This window comes from Ruditapes philippinarum, unplaced genomic scaffold (assembly GCF_026571515.1).
Source record: "Ruditapes philippinarum isolate M1 unplaced genomic scaffold, ASM2657151v2 ctg7282_1_1_1_1, whole genome shotgun sequence".
Taxonomy (NCBI): Eukaryota; Metazoa; Mollusca; class Bivalvia; order Venerida; family Veneridae; genus Ruditapes; species Ruditapes philippinarum.
Genome location: NW_026854870.1, coordinates 3,532 through 26,702, shown reverse-complemented (window position 1 = coordinate 26,702; position 23,171 = coordinate 3,532). Strand labels below are relative to the sequence as shown.

Genomic DNA, 23,171 nt, shown 5'->3' with positions numbered 1-23,171 from the left:
AATGACAAGGACAAATAATATAAATTACTTTTAGCTCGTAATCAAAAGCAGATATTAGGTCAAAAGTCTAAGTAAACTGCATAAAAAAGTAAAAGTTTGCTTTAGGAAGACACTATTTGTTATGTAAGTCACTGGTTCCTATGGAAGTCACTGGCTGCTATGGAAGTCACTGGCGGCTATCGAAGTCACTGGTTACAACGTGAAAAAAACACGCTTAGACTTCACACAATTGATATATGTTATGTTTAAAATTCTATACACTATAGGTGGTCACATTACGAATATACAGTGTCATTAAGAAACTGGCATTTTTAAAGAAAGAACCAACTTTACTTGACCTGTAATAGGGAACACAGCTTCCCATACAAAGTTAAGCAATTCTTTTATTCATTAAGAACTTTATAGATTTTAATAAACTGTGTTTAAAATATTTAACATTTAGGATGAGCATATTGTATCTTTAATTTTAGCCGTGGGATTAAAGCGGGACGCCTCCCACGAGACATTAGTTTTTTTATTATGTATATAGTAAAAACTTGAAAATCTTCTCTTTTGAACCCGCGAAGGCTACAAGTTATGAACATTTGCATAACACATCGTGTGATTGACCGCTGCTAAATCTTTTTTGAGTAAAAACTGGTCCCGCCCTTAAGAGGAGTGGGTTATCGTTTCCAATGCAAGTATCGCCTCTGAAATTGCAAAGGCTAGAGTTTACTTCCATAGAAACCATTAACTATCCATGGCAACAAGAGTGAATTCCATAGCAACCATTGCCTTTCCATATCATATAATCAATTATCCTGTAAATGTAGAATAATATGAACTATAAAATTAATAGGGACTTCCGTAAATATCTACAACATCATTTTTATTTAAGTGAAATGTTCCCGCCTGTGTTAACGGGGTCGCTTCAGATTCAAGTTTTTTCGTCCTCATATGGGTCCCAGTACATTCTCAATTGACGACTTGAATTGATCCTTAAATCTGCGCAAATATTATTCAGTTTACCAATATGACTTTTTGTTAGCGTCACAGAAAAATGATATAGGCCGGGAATTATACAAGTAAATTGTCCTGTTGATGTGTCATATGCATCTCCGTAGTTGATGTGTGTATTCTGAAAACACAATGGTAGTGTCAGACCTTGAGCTTGTATCAATGTGGTATGCAGTAAATGCCACGTTTAATTCTGAAAAGAAATATATTAAAATACAGTAAGGCGATAAGAAAAAAAATGTATGCGCGAAAAATAAACATGTCTATTGGTTAATTCTTAAAAAAATCCGTTTTAAACAAATTCTTGTTATGAAATATTTATCACGTGCCCCCGTAAGAAACGGTATGGCACGATTCGCACGTACATTTTTTGTAATAATTATTATATATGTGCAACTTTTGTTTATATTAGCGAGGTCTAATCAAAACCTGTTTTACCACATTTTCATTCTTTTACCCAATTTATTAAATGTAAGGGATACTTTGGCAAGGCTTGTCAATGGCAACTTTATTTTATCACAAAATGCTTTCCGAATTTTTTGATCAAATACTTTTACATTGAGACTTTTTTTTATAAAATAACTTTCAAGTTTCTAAACAATCTAAGCATGAAGATGGGTTCTATTGATCATATTCTTTTTCTACTCTCGTACTCAAAGGCTTATGTGGTTTCAAAGTATGTCACCAAGAAAACAGCAGCTTGGCATGACTATTAGCGGTATCATTTGATGTTTATTACACGTAATACATTGTATATGAAAATATACGGGATTTTATAACAATCAACACAAGAAGGATTGGAATATGTTCATTTATGTTGTGTTTTTTTCTCGCTACCATTAAATGCACGTAACTGCTCAACTTAATGCTATTTTGCTGCATTTTCCCATTTTTTTATATGATTTGATATTTTGCATTGTCAACTTTCGCACCATTTTCTAAGAACGTCAACTTCATTTCCATGTTTGGCGTGATATGTTTGGCATACATAAATTGCGCATGTGCGAGAAAATACTTCTTCCGGTCAGGTTTGCACAGCAACGGACCGCATTGTAAAAAGGTCTATATACTTTGTTACTCCGATCTTTAACCATAATACATGTACCTTGTAAAGATGGTCTTGGGTTTGAACATGTTCTTGGCGTTCTCGTGAAGCTGTAAAAGCAGTCATTAGCGTTTAATAAAACATTTCTTAAGTATTTAACTTTATCTTTTTTAACGAAGCGTTTATAGTTTTTTTTATATACCTGGACGCTGATGTTTGTTACAAATTCTCATCTCGTCGGGACTTCCACCACAATATCTTCCTTGTAAAGATGGTGTTGGATTAGAACATGTCCTTAGACGACTTTGCATTCCTCCCCCACAACTCTCACTACAGGAGCCCCAGTTTTCCCAACTTGACCATCCACCATCTAGAAGGAAAGATAATTATATAGGCTCTTACAAGAGTTGTTAAAAGAAAGCGTTATATAGGCGAGTCAGTGTAGAGCGTAATATCATTTTTAGGACGAGTGTATTGTAATTTTGGTTTTTAGGACGTGGTTATTGGAATTTACGTTTCCAGGTTGTGTTTATTATAATTTTAATTTTAAAAACGTGTTCATTGTAAATTTATATAGAAGTACTACAACAGTAAGAGTTTTGAAAATTCGTGCACACTATCCTATCGGAGCTATTTTATGATACTGCACGTTGATAATCGAAACATGAATATAATTTATATACACTGCTATTGTAAATTTATTAGGACCTTTTTTTCATTTTTCAGCAAATAAAGAAACTTGTCTGTATTATTATCATTACGATTTTTGACGGTTTATATGGTCATATATTAACAGTCGTTTGCAATATAACCCTTACCTAACATCTCGGTTTATATGAAGCTTAAACCGTTAATACTGGACCATGTACTTAGAACTTATAAATTCACCATAGTAAACTAAAGAATATATTATCATTTATCCTGCCATGTTAAAACTGACATATCTCACTTACTTACATACTTACTTTTAATAGTAATGGTGATATCATAAAACTTTTATCATGCAACTGCAGTCATATTTGCAGATAAAATTTGACTGATAAAAACAGTTTTTAATTCTTTTTGTCACTTTAAATTACTCAGCAGAATAAAAATGCGAAAAACATAAACTATTATTAACGTGTTTTTATTCTTCATTCGTCAACGAATACATTGAATGATAAACAAATTGGTCAGGCGCGGTTTCTGCTTAATGTTATTATCATTGACATAAGGTTCTATAAAATGTTTTGATAGGCTGAATAACGTTGATTAGAAATATACCTTTTTTATTTGCATCATGTTTCTTCAAATCTTGAACTTGTAGAGAAAGTGACGAAAGTTTCGTTTCAATTAACTTTAAAAGTCTTGATTGTATAGATGCTTTATTAACGTCTGTACTGCCAACCCTTGTCTCTACAGCTTCTAATGTGTCAATAGTGTTGCTTTTAGTTGTTGAAAGCCCGTTGGATTCTGTCAAACAAAATACCTTATTCTTATCAGTATTTTAACGTCTCAGCTTCTAAAACATCCTATATATATATATACCTAAAGATAAACAAGAGGACACTTATGGTCCTTATATCACTCATCTGAGAATAAAAGCTCTAAATGACAAGGACAAATAATATAAATTACTTTTAGCTCGTAATCAAAAGCAGATATTAGGTCAAAAGTCTAAGTAAACTGCATAAAAAAGTAAAAGTTTGCTTTAGGAAGACACTATTTGTTATGTAAGTCACTGGTTCCTATGGAAGTCACTGGCTGCTATGGAAGTCACTGGCGGCTATCGAAGTCACTGGTTACAACGTGAAAAAAAACACGCTTAGACTTCACACAATTGATATATGTTATGTTTAAAATTCTATACACTATAGGTGGTCACATTACGAATATACAGTGTCATTAAGAAACTGGCATTTTTAAAGAAAGAACCAACTTTACTTGACCTGTAATAGGGAACACAGCTTCCCATACAAAGTTAAGCAATTCTTTTATTCATTAAGAACTTTATAGATTTTAATAAACTGTGTTTAAAATATTTAACATTTAGGATGAGCATATTGTATCTTTAATTTTAGCCGTGGGATTAAAGCGGGACGCCTCCCACGAGACATTAGTTTTTTTATTATGTATATAGTAAAAACTTGAAAATCTTCTCTTTTGAACCCGCGAAGGCTACAAGTTATGAACATTTGCATAACACATCGTGTGATTGACCGCTGCTAAATCTTTTTTGAGTAAAAACTGGTCCCGCCCTTAAGAGGAGTGGGTTATCGGTTTCCAATGCAAGTATCGCCTCTGAAATTGCAAAGGCTAGAGTTTACTTCCATAGAAACCATTAACTATCCATGGCAACAAGAGTGAATTCCATAGCAACCATTGCCTTTCCATATCATATAATCAATTATCCTGTAAATGTAGAATAATATGAACTATAAAATTAATAGGGACTTCCGTAAATATCTACAACATCATTTTTATTTAAGTGAAATGTTCCCGCCTGTGTTAACGGGGTCGCTTCAGATTCAAGTTTTTCGTCCTCATATGGGTCCCAGTACATTCTCAATTGACGACTTGAATTGATCCTTAAATCTGCGCAAATATTATTCAGTTTACCAATATGACTTTTTGTTAGCGTCACAGAAAAATGATATAGGCCGGGAATTATACAAGTAAATTGTCCTGTTGATGTGTCATATGCATCTCCGTAGTTGATGTGTGTATTCTGAAACACAATGGTAGTGTCAGACCTTGAGCTTGTATCAATGTGGTATGCAGTAAATGCCACGTTTAATTCTGAAAGAAATATATTAAAATACAGTAAGGCGATAAGAAAAAAATGTATGCGCGAAAAATAAACATGTCTATTGGTTAATTCTTAAAAAAATCCGTTTTAAACAAATTCTTGTTATGAAATATTTATCACGTGCCCCGTAAGAAACGGTATGGCACGATTCGCACGTACATTTTTTGTAATAATTATTATATATGTGCAACTTTTGTTTATATTAGCGAGGTCTAATCAAACCTGTTTTACCACATTTTCATTCTTTTACCCAATTTATTAAATGTAAGGGATACTTTGGCAAGGCTTGTCAATGGCAACTTTATTTTATCACAAAATGCTTTCCGAATTTTTTGATCAAATACTTTTACATTGAGACTTTTTTTTATAAAATAACTTTCAAGTTTCTAAACAATCTAAGCATGAAGATGGGTTCTATTGATCATATTCTTTTTCTACTCTCGTACTCAAAGGCTTATGTGGTTTCAAAGTATGTCACCAAGAAAACAGCAGCTTGGCATGACTATTAGCGGTATCATTTGATGTTTATTACACGTAATACATTGTATATGAAAATATACGGGATTTTATAACAATCAACACAAGAAGGATTGGAATATGTTCATTTATGTTGTGTTTTTTTCTCGCTACCATTAAATGCACGTAACTGCTCAACTTAATGCTATTTTGCTGCATTTTCCCATTTTTTATATGATTTGATATTTTGCATTGTCAACTTTCGCACCATTTTCTAAGAACGTCAACTTCATTTCCATGTTTGGCGTGATATGTTTGGCATACATAAATTGCGCATGTGCGAGAAAATACTTCTTCCGGTCAGGTTTGCACAGCAACGGACCGCATTGTAAAAAGGTCTATATACTTTGTTACTCCGATCTTTAACCATAATACATGTACCTTGTAAAGATGGTCTTGGGTTTGAACATGTTCTTGGCGTTCTCGTGAAGCTGTAAAAGCAGTCATTAGCGTTTAATAAAACATTTTCTTAAGTATTTAACTTTATCTTTTTTAACGAAGCGTTTATAGTTTTTTTTATATACCTGGACGCTGATGTTTGTTACAAATTCTCATCTCGTCGGGACTTCCACCACAATATCTTCCTTGTAAAGATGGTGTTGGATTAGAACATGTCCTTAGACGACTTTGCATTCCTCCCCCACAACTCTCACTACAGGAGCCCCAGTTTTCCCAACTTGACCATCCACCATCTAGAAGGAAAGATAATTATATAGGCTCTTACAAGAGTTGTTAAAAGAAAGCGTTATATAGGCGAGTCAGTGTAGAGCGTAATATCATTTTTAGGACGAGTGTATTGTAATTTTGGTTTTTAGGACGTGGTTATTGGAATTTACGTTTCCAGGTTGTGTTTATTATAATTTTAATTTTAAAAACGTGTTCATTGTAAATTTATATAGAAGTACTACAACAGTAAGAGTTTTGAAAATTCGTGCACACTATCCTATCGGAGCTATTTTATGATACTGCACGTTGATAATCGAAACATGAATATAATTTATATACACTGCTATTGTAAATTTATTAGGACCTTTTTTTCATTTTTCAGCAAATAAAGAACTTGTCTGTATTATTATCATTACGATTTTTGACGGTTTATATGGTCATATATTAACAGTCGTTTGCAATATAACCCTTACCTAACATCTCGGTTTATATGAAGCTTAAACCGTTAATACTGGACCATGTACTTAGAACTTATAAATTCACCATAGTAAACTAAAGAATATATTATCATTTATCCTGCCATGTTAAAACTGACATATCTCACTTACTTACATACTTACTTTTAATAGTAATGGTGATATCATAAAACTTTTATCATGCAACTGCAGTCATATTTGCAGATAAAATTTGACTGATAAAAAAACAGTTTTTAATTCTTTTTGTCACTTTAAATTACTCAGCAGAATAAAAATGCGAAAAACATAAACTATTATTAACGTGTTTTTATTCTTCATTTCGTTAAACGAATACATTGAATGATAAACAAATTGGTCAGGCGCGGTTCAGCTTAATGTTATTATCATTGGACATAAGGTTCTATAAAATGTTTTGATAGGCTGAATAACGTTGATTAGAAATATACCTTTTTTATTTGCATCATGTTTCTTCAAATCTTGAACTTGTAGAGAAAGTGACGAAAGTTTCGTTTCAATTAACTTTAAAAGTCTTGATTGTATAGATGCTTTATGAACGTCTGTACTGCCAACCCTTGTCTCTTCAGCTTCTAATGTGTCAATAGTGTTGCTTTTAGTTGTTGAAAGCCCGTTGGATTCTGTCAAACAAAATACCTTATTCTTATCAGTATTTTAACGTCTCAGCTTCTAAAACATCCTATATATATATATACCTTAAGATAAACAAGAGGACACTTATGGTCCTTATATCACTCATCTGAGAATAAAAGCTCTAAATGACAAGGACAAATAATATAAATTACTTTTAGCTCGTAATCAAAAGCAGATATTAGGTCAAAAGTCTAAGTAAACTGCATAAAAAAGTAAAAGTTTGCTTTAGGAAGACACTATTTGTTATGTAAGTCACTGGTTCCTATGGAAGTCACTGGCTGCTATGGAAGTCACTGGCGGCTATCGAAGTCACTGGTTGCTATGGAAGTCAATGTTTGCTATGGAAGTCACTGGCTGCTATGGAAGTCACTGGCTGCTATGGAAGTCACTGGTTGCTATGGAAGTCAATATTTGCTATGGAAGTCACTGGCTGCTATGGAAGTCACTGGTTGCTATGGAAGTCAATGTATGCTATGGAAAACACTGGCTGCTATGGAATGTCAATGTTTGCAACGGAAGTCACTGGTTCCTGAGGAAAATAAGTAAGTTCTATGAATTCACAGTTTATTTTGTAAAGGTTGCTAAGGAAGTCATTATATGATATGGAAAGGCAATGGTTGCTATGGAATTCACTCTTGTTGCCATGGATAGTTAATGGTTTCTATGGAAGTAAACTCTAGCCTTTGCAATTTCAGAGGCGATACTTGCATTGGAAACCGATAACCCACTCCTCTTAAGGGCGGGACCAGTTTTTACTCAAAAAAGATTTAGCAGCGGTCAATCACACGATGTGTTATGCAAATGTTCATAACTTGTAGCCTTCGCGGGTTCAAAAGAGAAGATTTTCAAGTTTTTACTATATACATAATAAAAAAACTAATGTCTCGTGGGAGGCGTCCCGCTTTAATCCCACGGCTAAAATTAAAGATACAATATGCTCATCCTAAATGTTAAATATTTTAAACACAGTTTATTAAAATCTATAAAGTTCTTAATGAATAAAAGAATTGCTTAACTTTGTATGGGAAGCTGTGTTCCCTATTACAGGTCAAGTAAAGTTGGTTCTTTCTTTAAAAATGCCAGTTTCTTAATGACACTGTATATTCGTAATGTGACCACCTATAGTGTATAGAATTTTAAACATAACATATATCAATTGTGTGAAGTCTAAGCGTGTTTTTTTCACTTCAAAATGTTTGTTTCAAATCAAATATCTTACTTATAGTCTTTGCTGTTACAGAGAGGAAGAAACCTTAAGTTTTCATAATATACAGAAACACGTAACAAGTAAAATAATACCATGGACTCCGTAATTATAATTTACAAAACAAACTCGAGAAACATATGAACCCCCCTTTTCATGACATGGTTTGGAAGTGCATGTTTACACGTAGAAAATCGAATGGGGACTGGTTGAACGGTTTTGTCCGACCTAGCAAAAATACGATATTCCATCCGAAATATCGGTTTTGTTGTTCAAAAATGGTTAACTTGGGGACAATGATGTTATTGTCAACGTCTAGTAATGCCATTATGCTGCAATTTGATATATAGCTTTACATTATTTACGTTAAAATTACTTTGCAATTTTGACTTATACTTGACTAGTGACATTCGGCCTATTTGGCGAGTTCAACCCCTTATCTATATATTATATATACAGTATATTTTTTTCTATTATTTTATTTATCAAAAGCTTTTTATCTTAATGGCTGTTTCTGTTTTAGAAACAGTTTTTTATTTGCCATACAGTTGGGCTGTCTTTAATATTCTTTTTTGTGGCCATTTAACCATACATGTGTATAATATTGTAGTGAAAACATTTTGTACGGATTAACCATACATGTGTGTAATATTGTAGTGAAAACATTTTGTATGGAAAACACAACACTACTGGTAAAACTTACGTTACACTACATTTGTATTAAGTTAACATAATTCATGTTTGCATGCTATTTTTGTCGTATGACAAGCTTAAAATATTTAAATCTAATCTCAAATTGAATATTTGATATTTGATTCCGAATAATTTAAATAACATATATTAAGACAGACTGTTTTCATATAACAATTAATTGAACGCATTAAAGCTGCATGCCTCCAGATGAGCCAACATATTTCAATAAAATCAAACTTGAGAAATATGCACTGCGATTTTAGGAAACGTATCATGATTCCAGATTCAAGTAATATTTTACATCTTATGTGCAGTTAATGACTGATTTTTTAGTATTTACAACTACATTTCTACTGCGTTACTAACGCAGTAAGGGCTATTTATGCATATTTTGACCACTTTTTTGTAATTTACATGGCTTGTAAGTGCCACTGATAATGTGTAAATGGCTTTCTTTTGGTTATATCACAATATTATACATTTGAATACATTTTCAAAATGTTCATGAAAATTATCATGAATCTGGAGGCGTGCTGCTTTAAAACATTACCTTTACTTGATGTCTTGTTATTTGTATTTGTCACATTCTTCATTGACGCTTCTGATCTTGTAAGCCGGGAGTTCATTCTAGAAATCTCGAACCTATTTTGAAATATCCCCTTCTGCATAACTTTTTGTAGCTCCTTGGTGTTTTCATCACGATAGGGGACACAATTTATTTTATTAACAATAATTGTAGAAATGATAATGCCGACAAGATTAATTTTATCCATTTTCTTTGCTTTCGTTCATAGCTATTCAGATTTATTTCAAATCTGTAAATCATATACTGCGCAGCTCAAATACAATACGGCAGCTTTTTCAGCGAATTACCTTCACCTAATACTTTTATATAAGCGAGCAAACAGCTTTTGAAAAAAAAAACATTGTTACATGCTCATATTATCAACATTAGTTAATTATTCTCCAGAAAATAACAATCATTTACTGTTTCACATATTACGCAGTAGCCTAGAAAGTGCTAGACGAATGTTTGCCACATATTTACCTTGACCGAATTCTATTACACTGTTTCATTTGAACACGGATACAACAGTTTAAGTCGACAATAAAGACGTGCCATATGTATACGAGTATATTTGTTACCCGAAAAACGGTCGAGATAAAATATTGTTTCATTTTTAGCTCACCTGTCACAGAGTGACAGGGTGAGCTTTTGTGATCGCTTTTCGTCCGGCGTCCGTCCGTCGTCCGTCCGGCGTCCGTCCGTCGTCCGTCCGTAAATTTTTACTTTAAATGACATCTCCTCATAAACCACTAAGCCAATTTCATCCAAACTTCACAGGAATGTTCCTTTGGTGGTCACCTTTAAAAATTGTTCAAAGAATTTGACTCCATGCAGAACTCTGGTTGCCATGGCAACCAAAAGAAAATTTTTTAAATATCTTCTTTTAAAAAACCATAAGAGCTAGAGCTTAGATATTTGGCATGAAACATCTTCTAGTGAGTGTCTACCAAGTTTGTTCAAATAAAAGCCCTGGGGTCAAAATTGGCCCCGCCCCGGGGGGTCATTGATTTTCCCTATATGCATATAGTAAAAACTTAAAAAAATCTTCTTTTAAAGAACCCAAAGAGCTAGAGCTAAGATATTTAGCATGAAACATGTTCTAATAAGTGTCTACCAAGTTTGTTAAAATAAAAGCCCTGGGGTCAAAATTGGCCCCGCCCCAGGGGGTCATTGATTTTCCCTATATGCATATAGTAAAAACTTAAAAAATCTTCTTTTAAAAAACTCAAAGAGTTATGGCCAAGATATTTAGCATCAAACATGTTCTAATAGGTGTCTACCAAGTTTGTTTAAATAAAAGCCCTGTGGTTAAAATTGGCCCCGCCCCGGGGGGTCATTGATTTTCCCTATATGCATATAGTAAAAACTTAAAAAATCTCCTTTTAAAGAACCAATAGAGTTAGAGCTAAGATATTTAGCATGTAACATGTTCTAATAAGTGTCTACCAAGTTTGTTTAAATAAAAGCCCTGGGGTCAAAATTGCCCCGCCCCGGGGGTCATTGATTTTCCTTATATGCATATAGTAAAAACTTAAAAATCTTCTTTTAAAGAACTCAAAGAGCTATGGCTAAGATATTTAGCATCAAACATGTTCTAATAGGTGTCTAACAAGTTTGTTCAAATAAAAGCCCTGGGGTCAAAATTGGCACCGTCCCGGGGGTCATTGATTTTCCTTATATGTGTATAGCAAAAACTTAAAAAATCTTCTTTGAAAAAACCCAAATAGCTAGAGTTAAGATATTAAGCATGAAACATCTTTTAGTGAGTGTCTACAAAGTTTGTTCAAATAAAAGCCCTTGGGTCAAAATTGGCCCCGCCCCGGGGGTCATTGATTTTCTTTATATGTGTATAGCAAAAACTTAAAATCTTCTTTGAAAAAACCCAAATAGCTAGAGTTTAGATATTAAGCATGAAACATCTTCTAGTAAGTGTCTACAAAGTTTGTTTAAATGAAAGCCCCGGGGTCAAAACTGACCCGGCCCCAGGGGTGTCATTGTTTTTAACTATATGTGTATAGTAAAAACTTTTAAAAAATCTGCTTTTAAAAAGCCCAATGAGCTAGAGCTTAGATGTTTAGCATGAAACATCTTCTTATTGTTGTCTACCAAGTTTGTGCAAATAAAAGCCCTTGGGTTAAATTGGCCTTGCAACGTTGGGGGTTGGGGGGCCTTTATACAGGTGAGCGACCTCAGGGCCATCATGGCCCTCTTGTTGTATTTTCTGATCGTAAGATCAGTAAACACATAGCTAACATCCACGGTCTAACACAAAATTTCCTCACAGTCCTAACAACGCAAAGTAGTTCTCACTCAAAACTGCTTGAAAACCAGCAATTTAAAAGAAAGAATCATTTTTAATGTAGGCATTTAACGAATTACAGTGCATTAAAAGTTTAGATTAGTCAATAGGAATATGAGGTTACAATCACAAATTTCGCGGATGAATATCTTTTTTACCCAATAAAAAATGTTCGGCTATTTCCGTAAAGCTTCGGATTATCATGAATATCATATTTATCAATGAAAATGCTATTTTTAGCTATGTCGATTACCGAATACTCCAGAGCGTAGTACACGAATAAATCTGACTGTCGAGTAGTGGAATATATACATGTCGGACTGTTTTGGCGAGAAGATTTTCGCTAAATTATTTTCATCAGTGTTAAACAACAGGTTTATCGTGAACAAAATACCTCGAAATTAATAAGGATTGCACACACGAAATGGAAATTCTCAATTTAGAATAACATAATGTATTCGTTTTTATTCAAGGTACATATGTATTACTTCGCCGTGGTGCAGAGGTAAGCGGTCTCGTTGAGGGTGTGAGAGGCCTATGGTTCAAATCCTAGTCGAGGCAATTCTATTTTTTTTTCATGCAAAATTCCATATGTATCAATCTCAAACTGTTATAGAAGAAAATCAAAACGCTGTCGCTGCGTAAGATGAATTATAGTATATAAAAATAAACTTATACAGGAAAGTACATACAGATAGTCAGTATGATTTAGATTGCAAAGATCAGAAAATACCATAGAGCTGCAGCCCTTTGATTTAACAAGGTCATGGTAAAGTCAAATTCACCATACAACAATATATGATGATATAGATATATGTATCATGTTACATAGCCACTCTGTATCAGCCTCTCAAATACCAAGTAGTGTACAATAGTCGCTCGTAGTGAATTAACGTATATAACTGCAAATCGGCTCTTACTCGGCAATTATTAGTGTAGCCGCTTTTTCATGAAGATAGTGAAAATTGTGATTGGCATATTTTAATTAGCCAGGTCAGGTGTTTCTCAAAAGGCTGACACTGTAGCAATGGGAGGATACATTCAAATTTATTACATAGATAATGCACGTGGAGCCCAGCTCGCAGAGACAAATGAGAACACAGTAACTTTTTGATATCCTTTTAACTCTAAGAAAAATGTTAATTATTAATTGCTGACTGTTTATATTTTCTAGAAAAAGGAAGCAAAATATTATTTTGTTTCATATGACAGGAATGAATTGCATTAACAATCCTAGGTATTGTTGAAAACTCATTGTTTTACATGCCAGATTAAGTAATTGGACCCTATCATTGATTGTACGTGACTGCTGGGGAAAAATAATGTTATGCTTAATTAAAGAGGTGGCATTTTCTTTATCTTTATCTGATATCTAGTTGTAAGAGCCGATTTACAGTTATATGGGTAAGAGTTTGATACTCCCTACGGTCGTCTTAATACAAACTCTTACCCATACAAAACATACACTGTGTTACTTACTTGGTTCTCGGCCATATATCAGATATTACAATGGCGACTTGCATCCCGGTGATAATTCCACTAAGGATATCACATTACTTTTATAAGGTTGATAACGAATGAACTAATAGTTTTGCTTTGATAACTTTTCACATTAATAACAAACCTACGTGAGAACATCTAGTTTAGAGCATGAAAACTTTAAGAATTGACACGAAATGACATTTTAATGTTTTATTATTTCAAGATGATTAGATTTTAATACACAAAGAAGAGAATATTTCAAAGTAGACTAATTATAATCATTGATAAAAGCAGTTTTCAGTTTTCATACGAATTTTATATACTATCATCTATAAACTTCATAGTATTAATTTCAGAAATTGATTTTCAATTTTATAAAGAAAAGATGGGATGTAGTATCCATACAATATATGATGATGTAGATATATGTATCATGGTATATCGCCACTCTGTATCAGCCTCTTAGGCCGTGTCTACAACTAGTCAAGTTGCTTGCATGTCACATTTAGATAAGCTTAATAAATGGCCCTTACAACATATAATCAGGCCAAATTTTTACTGAAATGTATTATAGGTGAAAAAAATGAGTAATTGTTGCCATTGTTATGTATGCAACATATTAAATGTATATAATTTATATCTGACCAGTTGGTATTTCCAATATTATCATTGTTCTATTTTTAGAACATAAACTACATGTATTTACTAGAACTTTCTTAACTGTTGTAGAAAACTCATGCATTATAATTAGATAGAAATTTCCGGAATGATCTTTATTGTTGAAGTTGCTAGATTATGATTACTGTAGAAAATGGAAGACTATTCTAGAAACCTCTTAGCTTAATATATATAGGAGACATTTTTCTTTCGGATTACCCTTTAAGTCATCAGTGATCTTTTAAGTCATCAGTTACATTTTAAGACATCAATATATTTGGAGTATTATTCAACTTGGATATTAAGTGATTTATTGGAGCTTGGATTATTTTTAAATTAGTTTAAATTATTCTTGTGGATTTTATTGTGGGAATTTATTCTAAAGTGTTCTTGGATTTAACTTGGATTTAACTGTGCTATTCAAAAAGGGATCATTCCAGGATCAGATAAGACATTTGAAATTTATATTTTTATTTGGACTTCAGGTATTTGTAAACATAAATTGTGCTTTAATTTTTCTTTAACAATTTTTCTGTAATAAATTTGTTATTGTTACAAGTTTGTTGCTGGCTTTTCGTTCTCGTTACGCCTGGCTCGTAACACCATATGCATCGTACACCTTTAAATATGCTGCTGAGCCGTACGCCTTTTCCGATGCATCTTTTAGTAGAATGCCTATCTAACACAATCGGTTCTAGACATCTCTCAATACTCACCTTTGACAATTCCGACAGACTGGCTAACCAGTGGGACCAGCATTCTGTGTCAGCTTCAGATATATTTTCATCCCACCCCAATCTTTGTCTGCAATTCATCTCCAATAAAATTCATTTACTTGCAGTACAATCATTTCACCTTTAATACATTTAAGTCGCCTCTAATACAATTCATTTACCTGTTATACAATTAAATCATCTTAATACAATTAAGTCATCTCTAATTCAATTCAATTACACATATGGCTGCACTCTATCACAATTGTCAGACCAGAGCGTTACAACAACTACAAGAAATTATTTCCTTTCTGTTTACCAGAAGTGTTTTATTTTCACTTTTCTTTTGCGGCATCCTGTTTTTGTTTTCCTTATACATACGTTTTATTTTGGCCTCTATAAAATTGAGGTTTACTAGCTGCCTATTATCATAGAATCAGGAATGGAAAGCCATGGTCTTCTTAAATTGTTCATTTTTCAATTAATATAACCTCTTTGGTATATATATAAATTGAAGATTTGGTATCATAAATTGAGAAAATCAAATTATATATAGCTACCTTGGTTTCATACACTGACCAAATTGTTTCATATATTGTAACTTTGGATTAATATAATGACTTCCGGTTTAATTTGATTGTGTTTCAATTCATATATAATGGAACTGTACTGATATATAATCCACATGGTTGAATTTATTGAAAAGGAACAATATTAGACAACCGTGGCTCTCTATAATCAAGCATAGGTTAAATGATTGTAACTGGAGGGAACTTCAAATTGTCAGGATAACAACACCGTTTGAATGTACTGTGAAACCAAACAATATTAATGTAAAAGTTTTAATGAAACAAAGTTTTAATGAACTACACTTTTTATTTATATGCAACATGTAACTGAAACAGAAATCTACTGATAACATGTTTACAATGTGTTCTATAAAATAGAAAATGTTATTCTAAAGTCAAAAATATCATTATCAGAATAGAATAATCTTTTTCTTTCATCTGTTTGATTGTTTTACACAGAGAGATACGCTGATGTAACTAGAAAATATCAAATGCCAAGGTGTTGTTGATTTATTGATGGTATTGTTTAAGTCACAGCGCTTCTCAATTATTTGACTGGTGTAGGAATACCCAAACATTTTTTTATCCCTTTTTTATTTGTTTATCTAAGTCTCATCCTTGTACCACCTGTACACACAGTACATATAACAATGTCATTAACCAAGTACACAGACATTCTATATTAGAATTATAAAAGACAAGCCAACCGTACACGCAATAAACTACTTGTAACTTACATCTGATAAATTATGTGGCTAAAATAGGTAAAAATGATTATACATTTGCACGAGCTCTATTCTAAGTAGAACGAACAACTCTCGTAAAATAATTACTAGTCCCTGACGGGATTCAAATCAACAGAGGCGATTGATAATTATACTACTATACCCCCGCCCCCTGCAGAGCTATTCAAATAGTGTTTCTTTACGTCTGCAAGATAACCGTTTCTTTCCACGTGGAATTGTTACAGTTGAAATATACGGTGTCCTTCTTGGGCCAGTTAAAAGACTCCTATTAACAGGCAAGATTTTCTAAAATTCTTGTCCCGTCTTTCTGAATTTATATAGATAAAGTAGCAAGATTTAACATACTCGCAAGAAACTTTTCACGCAATTCAAGGTTGTGCTAAAGTTTAGTCCTGGTTCGAATCAAAATGTAAAAATCTTCGCGATGATTAATCTTTAGTTAATTTTTGCATGTTTCTGTCGAGAACAGAAGGTTATTTACAGTACTAGTTTCTATAGTGAAACTTCTTCGAAAGCGAATGTTAAATCTCGCTAGTTATCTATTAACAAACGCCATTGCGCTTGACTATTCTCAGTGCTTGATATTTAAACAAGAGCCTGAATTATGTAGAATTATTTTTTGTTCAAAAAGGGCCATACTTCTGTCAAAATTCAGAATTACAATAGCTCTCCCTCTTATTTAAAAAGTGGAGCTAAAACAAGATATTTAGTCAATCCTAACAGACGATATTTTAACTGCATCGAACAGGACACCATAGAAACCAACGGAAAGTTGTAGCTAACTCTTGAATAAATTAAGTTTATTGAGAAATGAATAAAAAAATGGTAGGCCATTTCTATGAACAAAGTTACTGTTGATTTTAGCACTGACGAAACTAAAAGATGCTATAATTTTTTTATGTATATCGTTTGACATACATTCTGTAAAAAAGTGAATTTTATCCGATTGAAATAAGAGCACGAAAATTCCGTGCGAATACAATTTACCAACATCTTACACTGCCCAAAGCTTAAAGGCCATGCAAATTTTTTCTATAGTTTTTTTTTATATTTTCATTGTGAACATACATTTAATTTCAGTTACTATAAAGATCTTTTTATGATTTAATGTGTTTATAAATATGTCTAACGTCGTATGAGTCAGATACTGATTCTTGTATTTTCTTATCTGTAAGAAGACACTTTTGAAGAAAATACGAGTATCTGTATCTGACTGTGTTTCAACATCAATATTAATTTTATGATTTCATTTCGTACATGGCTATTTACTTTTTATTAGGGTGTTGATTTGAAATGTTCTTTTAATAGTCTCTGATAGAAATTTGAAATATAAAAGCAATTTGAAAATATTCATCCATAATCAGTTTTAGAAAACATCGAGAATAGGAATATGTCTAGACATCACGGTTTAGTTGAATTTTACTTAAAATCTTCTGTAATTAACTTGATTATTATTTGTACATGTGTTCAAACATATATCGTTACATTTAACAGTTTAATTAGAGGGATTATCTCGCATATACTATTAAAACTAATCGGGTGTTATCAAGTATCCTGTAAATGAACAAGTATCGCTACTGCCTATAAAATTGGTAGGAGTACCGTAAATATCTACAACATTATTTTTATTCAGGTGAAATGTTCCAGACATAGTTAACGGTGTCGATCCATATTCAAACTTGTCGTCGTGATCGTATGGGTCATACCACATTCGTAATTGGCGTCCGCGCCGAAGCGCGGCGCCTTTTATGGAATGAAATCAGATTTTGTGAAAGGGCGACAGCAACTTCTCGAGCCTTTTATAGTTGTTCATAATAAAAGCCGATCATTCCGATCGGTATGAGGGTGCTTGATTATTAATTATTTTATACTATAATTGATCCTTAAATTTGCGATGACAAGACCCACTTTATGATAAGCCTTTGTTAGCGTTACAGAGAAATGATATAATCCGGGAACTTTACAAGTAAATTGTCCCGTAGAAGTGCTGTATGCATTGCCGTAGTTAATGTTTACTGATCTGAACACAATGATAGTGTCTGATGATGAGCTTGCATCTAAGTTGTTTGCTGTAAATGCCACTTTTAATTCTGAAAAGTAATAGATTTAAAACATTAAGTTACAAGATATAAAGATAAAGATGCACATATATTTTACTTTTTTCAGCTCGATAGTGATAAAACCCCACAATAAGTATTCTTTCTGGTTCTTACAAGTACCGGTTTCATTAAGAGAATAAAGCAGAAATCTCAATGTTACATATACTTATAAAATCCACATACAAATGCAACGGATACGCACAAATTCTTTACAAATGTGTTACAGATAATATGGAATAACCGACATATGTTTGAAATTACTCACAAATATTCATTTATACGCGTTACAAATACAAACGAATTGGCAAAACGTCTGTAACAAATACCGATGAATTATCTAATACGTGTAATTTACATCGTGTTGCATACATATACGCATGAAATCCCATGTCTGAAAAATAAGAACGAATTCCCCAAAAACTCTTAAGTAATACACACGAATCTCAACACAATTCTCAAATATACGGACGAATTCTCAATATAAGAATAAAATACCCATATATGCATCACGGAATACATTTATAATTATCAAACGGGTATTGTCCAACACCTTTGCATTTACCTTATTTTTGTTTTTACGATTTATTTTTTGGGAATCAAAAATAATTTGTAAAAATAACCAGTTTGTTTAAGAATTTCCTAGGGGGTTACCCCGGAAAAGGGGTTTTTAAAAAAATTTTAAATAAATAAAAAAGGTTAAAACTCATGGTTTGAATTTTTTCAGAATTTGTTTTCATTTTATTTGAAAAATTTGCCTCTTAAAAAACTCGTTAAAAAACCCCCGTTTTTGTGGTTGTGCTTGCCCCCCTTTTTGCGAGCCGGTAAATGGGGTCCCGGGGTTGGCCTTTCCGGGGTTGAAAGGTTTCTTTTGTTTTTGAATTTTTTAAAACCGCTTGCTTTTTTTTAAAATAATGAATAAAAAAAATTTGTTTTAAAAAACATTTGGCTTCAAAAGGGGTATCCTTTAAACCAGATGTAGTAGAATGATGTCAAATAAAATTCTTGCAAGTAATTAAAAAATGTGTGTCTTTCTTCCGTGCTGAAATCAAATCAGAAACCTACAGATCAGTAGCCCAGCACCTATACCAATACACCATACCTCACGGATGGTTAAATTATAATGTTGAATAAATATCATCGTGAAGTCATAATGTCAGCTAAATTATAACGGTTTATTTTTTTATACAAGGCGCCGAGTTTTTCCCAATATAAAAAAAAATCCTCTTTACGCTTTCCATTGAATAATCGTGCGACGTTTATATAATCTACATGTATATATTGTTTGGCAATATTAACCTGAGATATTTGAATATTTAATGACTTTTTGTTGGTTTTATTAACGGATTCCCCTGAACATTTTTGGGAAAGGTTTTCAAAGAAATTGCTTTTAAAGGAAACATGGATTAGGGTTTAATTACAACAAGTATTTGCTGAAATACCCTTTTTGTGTTGTGACAATAGTAAAACTCTTTAAGTGTCATTTCCCCCAATTTTTAAAGGGGTTTTGGAAAGGTCAAATTTCTAATTTTTTTTAATTTCCTTTTATTTTTTTTTAAAATTTAAAAAATTACTATTTTTTTGGGTGCTTTGCCAAACTTTGAAATGAAATTAAATAAATTTTTTTTTAAAATAAAAATGTTTTTTGATTTTTTAAAATAAAACAAATTTAATTTAAAAACCTAAAGTTATCTTTTTTTTCCTTACTTATAAAATTCTTTTTGCACTTTTTTAAAAACAAAATTAAATTTTAAAAAACTCTTTTTTGATCCGCAAGGGGGGAGGGGTCGTTTTTTAAAAAAATTCAATTTTTTTCCATGTCTTTAAAATTTTGGGAAAAGTTTTTTGGTTTCTCAAAGCTAAAAAAAGCATCTTTTTGGGGAATTTGTAAAAAAGCCCCAATTTTAAAAAATTATTTATACTTTTTTTTAAAAATTAATTTTTCGGAAAAATTTAAATTTGAACTTTCTTTACTTTTCTATCCAGAAAAAATTTTTTTGCCCATGCAAATTAAAAGGCGCATCGGGGGCTTTTTGAAAAATACTATTTCCGGTTTTTTTCCCTTTAGAAAACGTTCCCCGTTAAAAAAAGGTTTTAAAGTTCACATTCGAAAAAAGGGAATATAAACCCTTTTTTTTAAAACCCCCTTCCCAAAAAACAAAATTTTTAATTAATTTTTTTCCGTTCTTTTTTTTGAAAATTTTTTCCCGTATGATTAAAAATCACTAACGCCATGGGTTTTATCCATATAAAGATGATAGAAATTTTATGAGAAAAATCTACGGCAATTTGTAAAGCAGCGTTGTGACATCGCTAATTCATAAAGGCGCAATTTTCAAAAGACATTGGTTGGGAATGAAAATATTGATCTATCGAGCACCGATATAATCACAATACAATCCAGTCTGACACGTGTGTTCAAGTTGTTCAAAAAATAATGAAATAATTATTTAAAAAAAATAAGGTGAAACATTTTTTTTATAATCTATTGTGTTTAATATTTGTTCATACTTTTGGGACAGGAGATTTTTTTGCGCAAGGAAACAACGGAGTTCAAAATTTTAATTTACAAATATTGCAAAGTTTACTTTGAAATCTCAAATCAAATTTTGTATCTTGTGATTTAGGCAAAGGTTAAGGAGAAATCTTTTCTACTTCAAAAAAATAAATGCCCCTTTTGCGCTGAGATATTTTTATCGTCTATCTTAGTAGCCTAATCTGAGCTTTCTTTACAAACGCTTTACAACTATTTAGATATGCATAGAAATCGTTTCTTCTTTTATGTGGATAGGGACATAAAACGTTTTTTTCATGAATGTCAGATGTTTTCATGTGAATAAATCAAAGTGTGTGAGGGATTCGATTGAAATTTGCACAAACTGATAAATTTGTACGTTTGAAAACACTTTCATTACAGCGCCTAGTGGATCAATTGAATCATATACCTTCACACTGGCGTTTGTTACAAGTTCTTGTCTCGTCGGGACTTCCGTCACAATATCTTCCTAATAAAGATGGTCTTGGGTTAGAACATGTTCTTAGCCGACTTTGAATACCACCTCCACAACTGGCACTACATGAACCCCAGTTTTTCCAACTTGACCATTTACCATCTAAAAGGGAAGACACTTTATAGTATAGTTAAACAGTTGCTATTTCATATAAACTTTTATAACAGTATAATTATTATAAACAAATTTGTAACGAGACTTATGTCATTTAGGGACATTACAAGTTGTTGATTAGTTTTAGTTATATTAGAAATAATCATATAATATTATACTAAAAAGAAATAGAATGAAAACATAATGAGAAAATCGTCTTTTAATCAATTGATGATTAAATCGGTTTTCTCTAACTTGCTCGACCCCTTGTTTCGTTTTCAATACGAATAAGTCATGTGCGTTTCTGTCTTTTTGCTGAGGCAAGAAAAAAGCTAGAAACGTTATTCTTGCATAACAAAACCTGCGCACGCATGTATACAGGGAGGAAAATATGCATAAACGGATAAAATAAAGTAAGCATGTGCTGTTGTTTCCGTTTTTACAGCGATACCCTGAGCATCATATACATAGGTTATTGCATTGACAAAAGTAAGTTCCATTAACAAAACTTAACTGTCAAATTACATGCCATTTGCATGTTAAAAGCACGTGAAAATATTTCCTTATACGAGAAATCAAATAACGAAATGGAGAATTACCAAATTAATCTTGAACGTAATGCCAGAATAGCCTTTATGCACAATATTCAGTGTATTAACATCAACGGAAACCCTCAACTTATCAAAATGCTTTGACTGCATCTCCGTGAAAAATCTTTGAAACTCGATCGAATTTAAACATTTGTCGCACAATAAGCAAGTGTAACTTGCATGCGGTCATGCGTTTATCATCTGTTTAATGTACATACGATTATTTTAGTGGGGGTGGGGTGGTTTTTGTGTCGTGCCAACACAGTAGGGATTATATGGCGAATTTCAAGCTTCACTGTTAAAAGAAGCCCTCGGGGCCCTTCTCTCACGTACGAGCGGACACCTGAGTAAAACCACCTACATGTAGCTTCAACAAAGTCATGAAGATTTCAAAACCCCTATCGGAATTTAAACATATAATGGTGAGGAGCAATCTAATTCAATCTGTCACTCTGAACAAAAGGGCATAGAATTGTTTGATAGGTCTGAAAAAAACGTATAAAATTACCTTCTTTATTTGCGTCAGACAGTTCTTCTGATAGATCATGTACAGACTCGGTTATGATGTTAATTTCTTCATTAATTGTTTTGTTAATGTTCACCGTAACTTCCTTCATCGCCTCAATAGACTTTTCACAGCTTTTAACAAACGTTTCATTATATTTTTCCATTAGGCTTTCTGTTTCCGTCCTCATTTCACTAACAGAATTGTTGATGTTTTCAACTGCACCTTTCAATACAGTCTCAAACTTTTTCCGGTTCCGTTTTTCAGAGGATAATGTTTTCTTCACAATCGTCCCTAACAAATGTTTGTCGGTATCACTTTTCTTTAAATCTTGAATTTGAAGAGAAAGTGTCGTCAGGTTTGTTTCAATTTGGTATAAAAGTCCAGATTTTTCAGTTGCTTGAGTAACGTCTGTACTGATCACATCTTTTATTTTCAAGAGGGATGCAATACTTGTTACTTTAGCTTCTAAGGAATCAATTCTAACTAAATCTTTATTGTCTATTTCTTGATCACCAGGTGTCGATTGCCCGCCAGGTTCTGTCAAACGAAATAACATATGTTTTTATATGTATAAAGAGTAGCAAGCTTCTTATGTTCAATATTCGTGGCATTCCATTGTTTAAACCCAAGACTACGTAATTCAACCTTGGTAAAAATCCACTAGATAATGTGTTTGTTAAGTACCTAATTTCAAGGCAATGCGATTCCAGAGAAGATGTTTTAAAAAATGCATTGTGAAATATATTTCAAGCTACCCTAGAACAACTTTGAAAAGCTTTTTTCCAAGACATATTTACCAAATTGCGA

At 32.5% G+C, this 23,171-nt stretch overlaps 1 protein-coding gene across 1 annotated transcript in view; it reads right to left on the bottom strand.

Moving 5' to 3' along the window:
* The window catches only part of LOC132741371 (uncharacterized), a gene marked incomplete at its 5' end in the record, with an annotated part of 29,432 nt that extends 6,531 nt beyond the window's left edge, over nucleotides 1–22,901 (bottom strand). The window contains 10 exon segments of the mRNA XM_060729525.1: nucleotides 1,089–1,189; nucleotides 2,244–2,411; nucleotides 3,305–3,515; nucleotides 4,467–4,819; nucleotides 5,870–6,037; nucleotides 6,934–7,122; nucleotides 9,583–9,813; nucleotides 17,929–18,156; nucleotides 21,108–21,275; nucleotides 22,365–22,901. Coding sequence (XP_060585508.1) covers nucleotides 1,089–1,189; nucleotides 2,244–2,411; nucleotides 3,305–3,515; nucleotides 4,467–4,819; nucleotides 5,870–6,037; nucleotides 6,934–7,122; nucleotides 9,583–9,813; nucleotides 17,929–18,156; nucleotides 21,108–21,275; nucleotides 22,365–22,901 — 2,354 coding nt within the window.
* Between the last annotated feature and the right edge of the window lie 270 nt (nucleotides 22,902–23,171).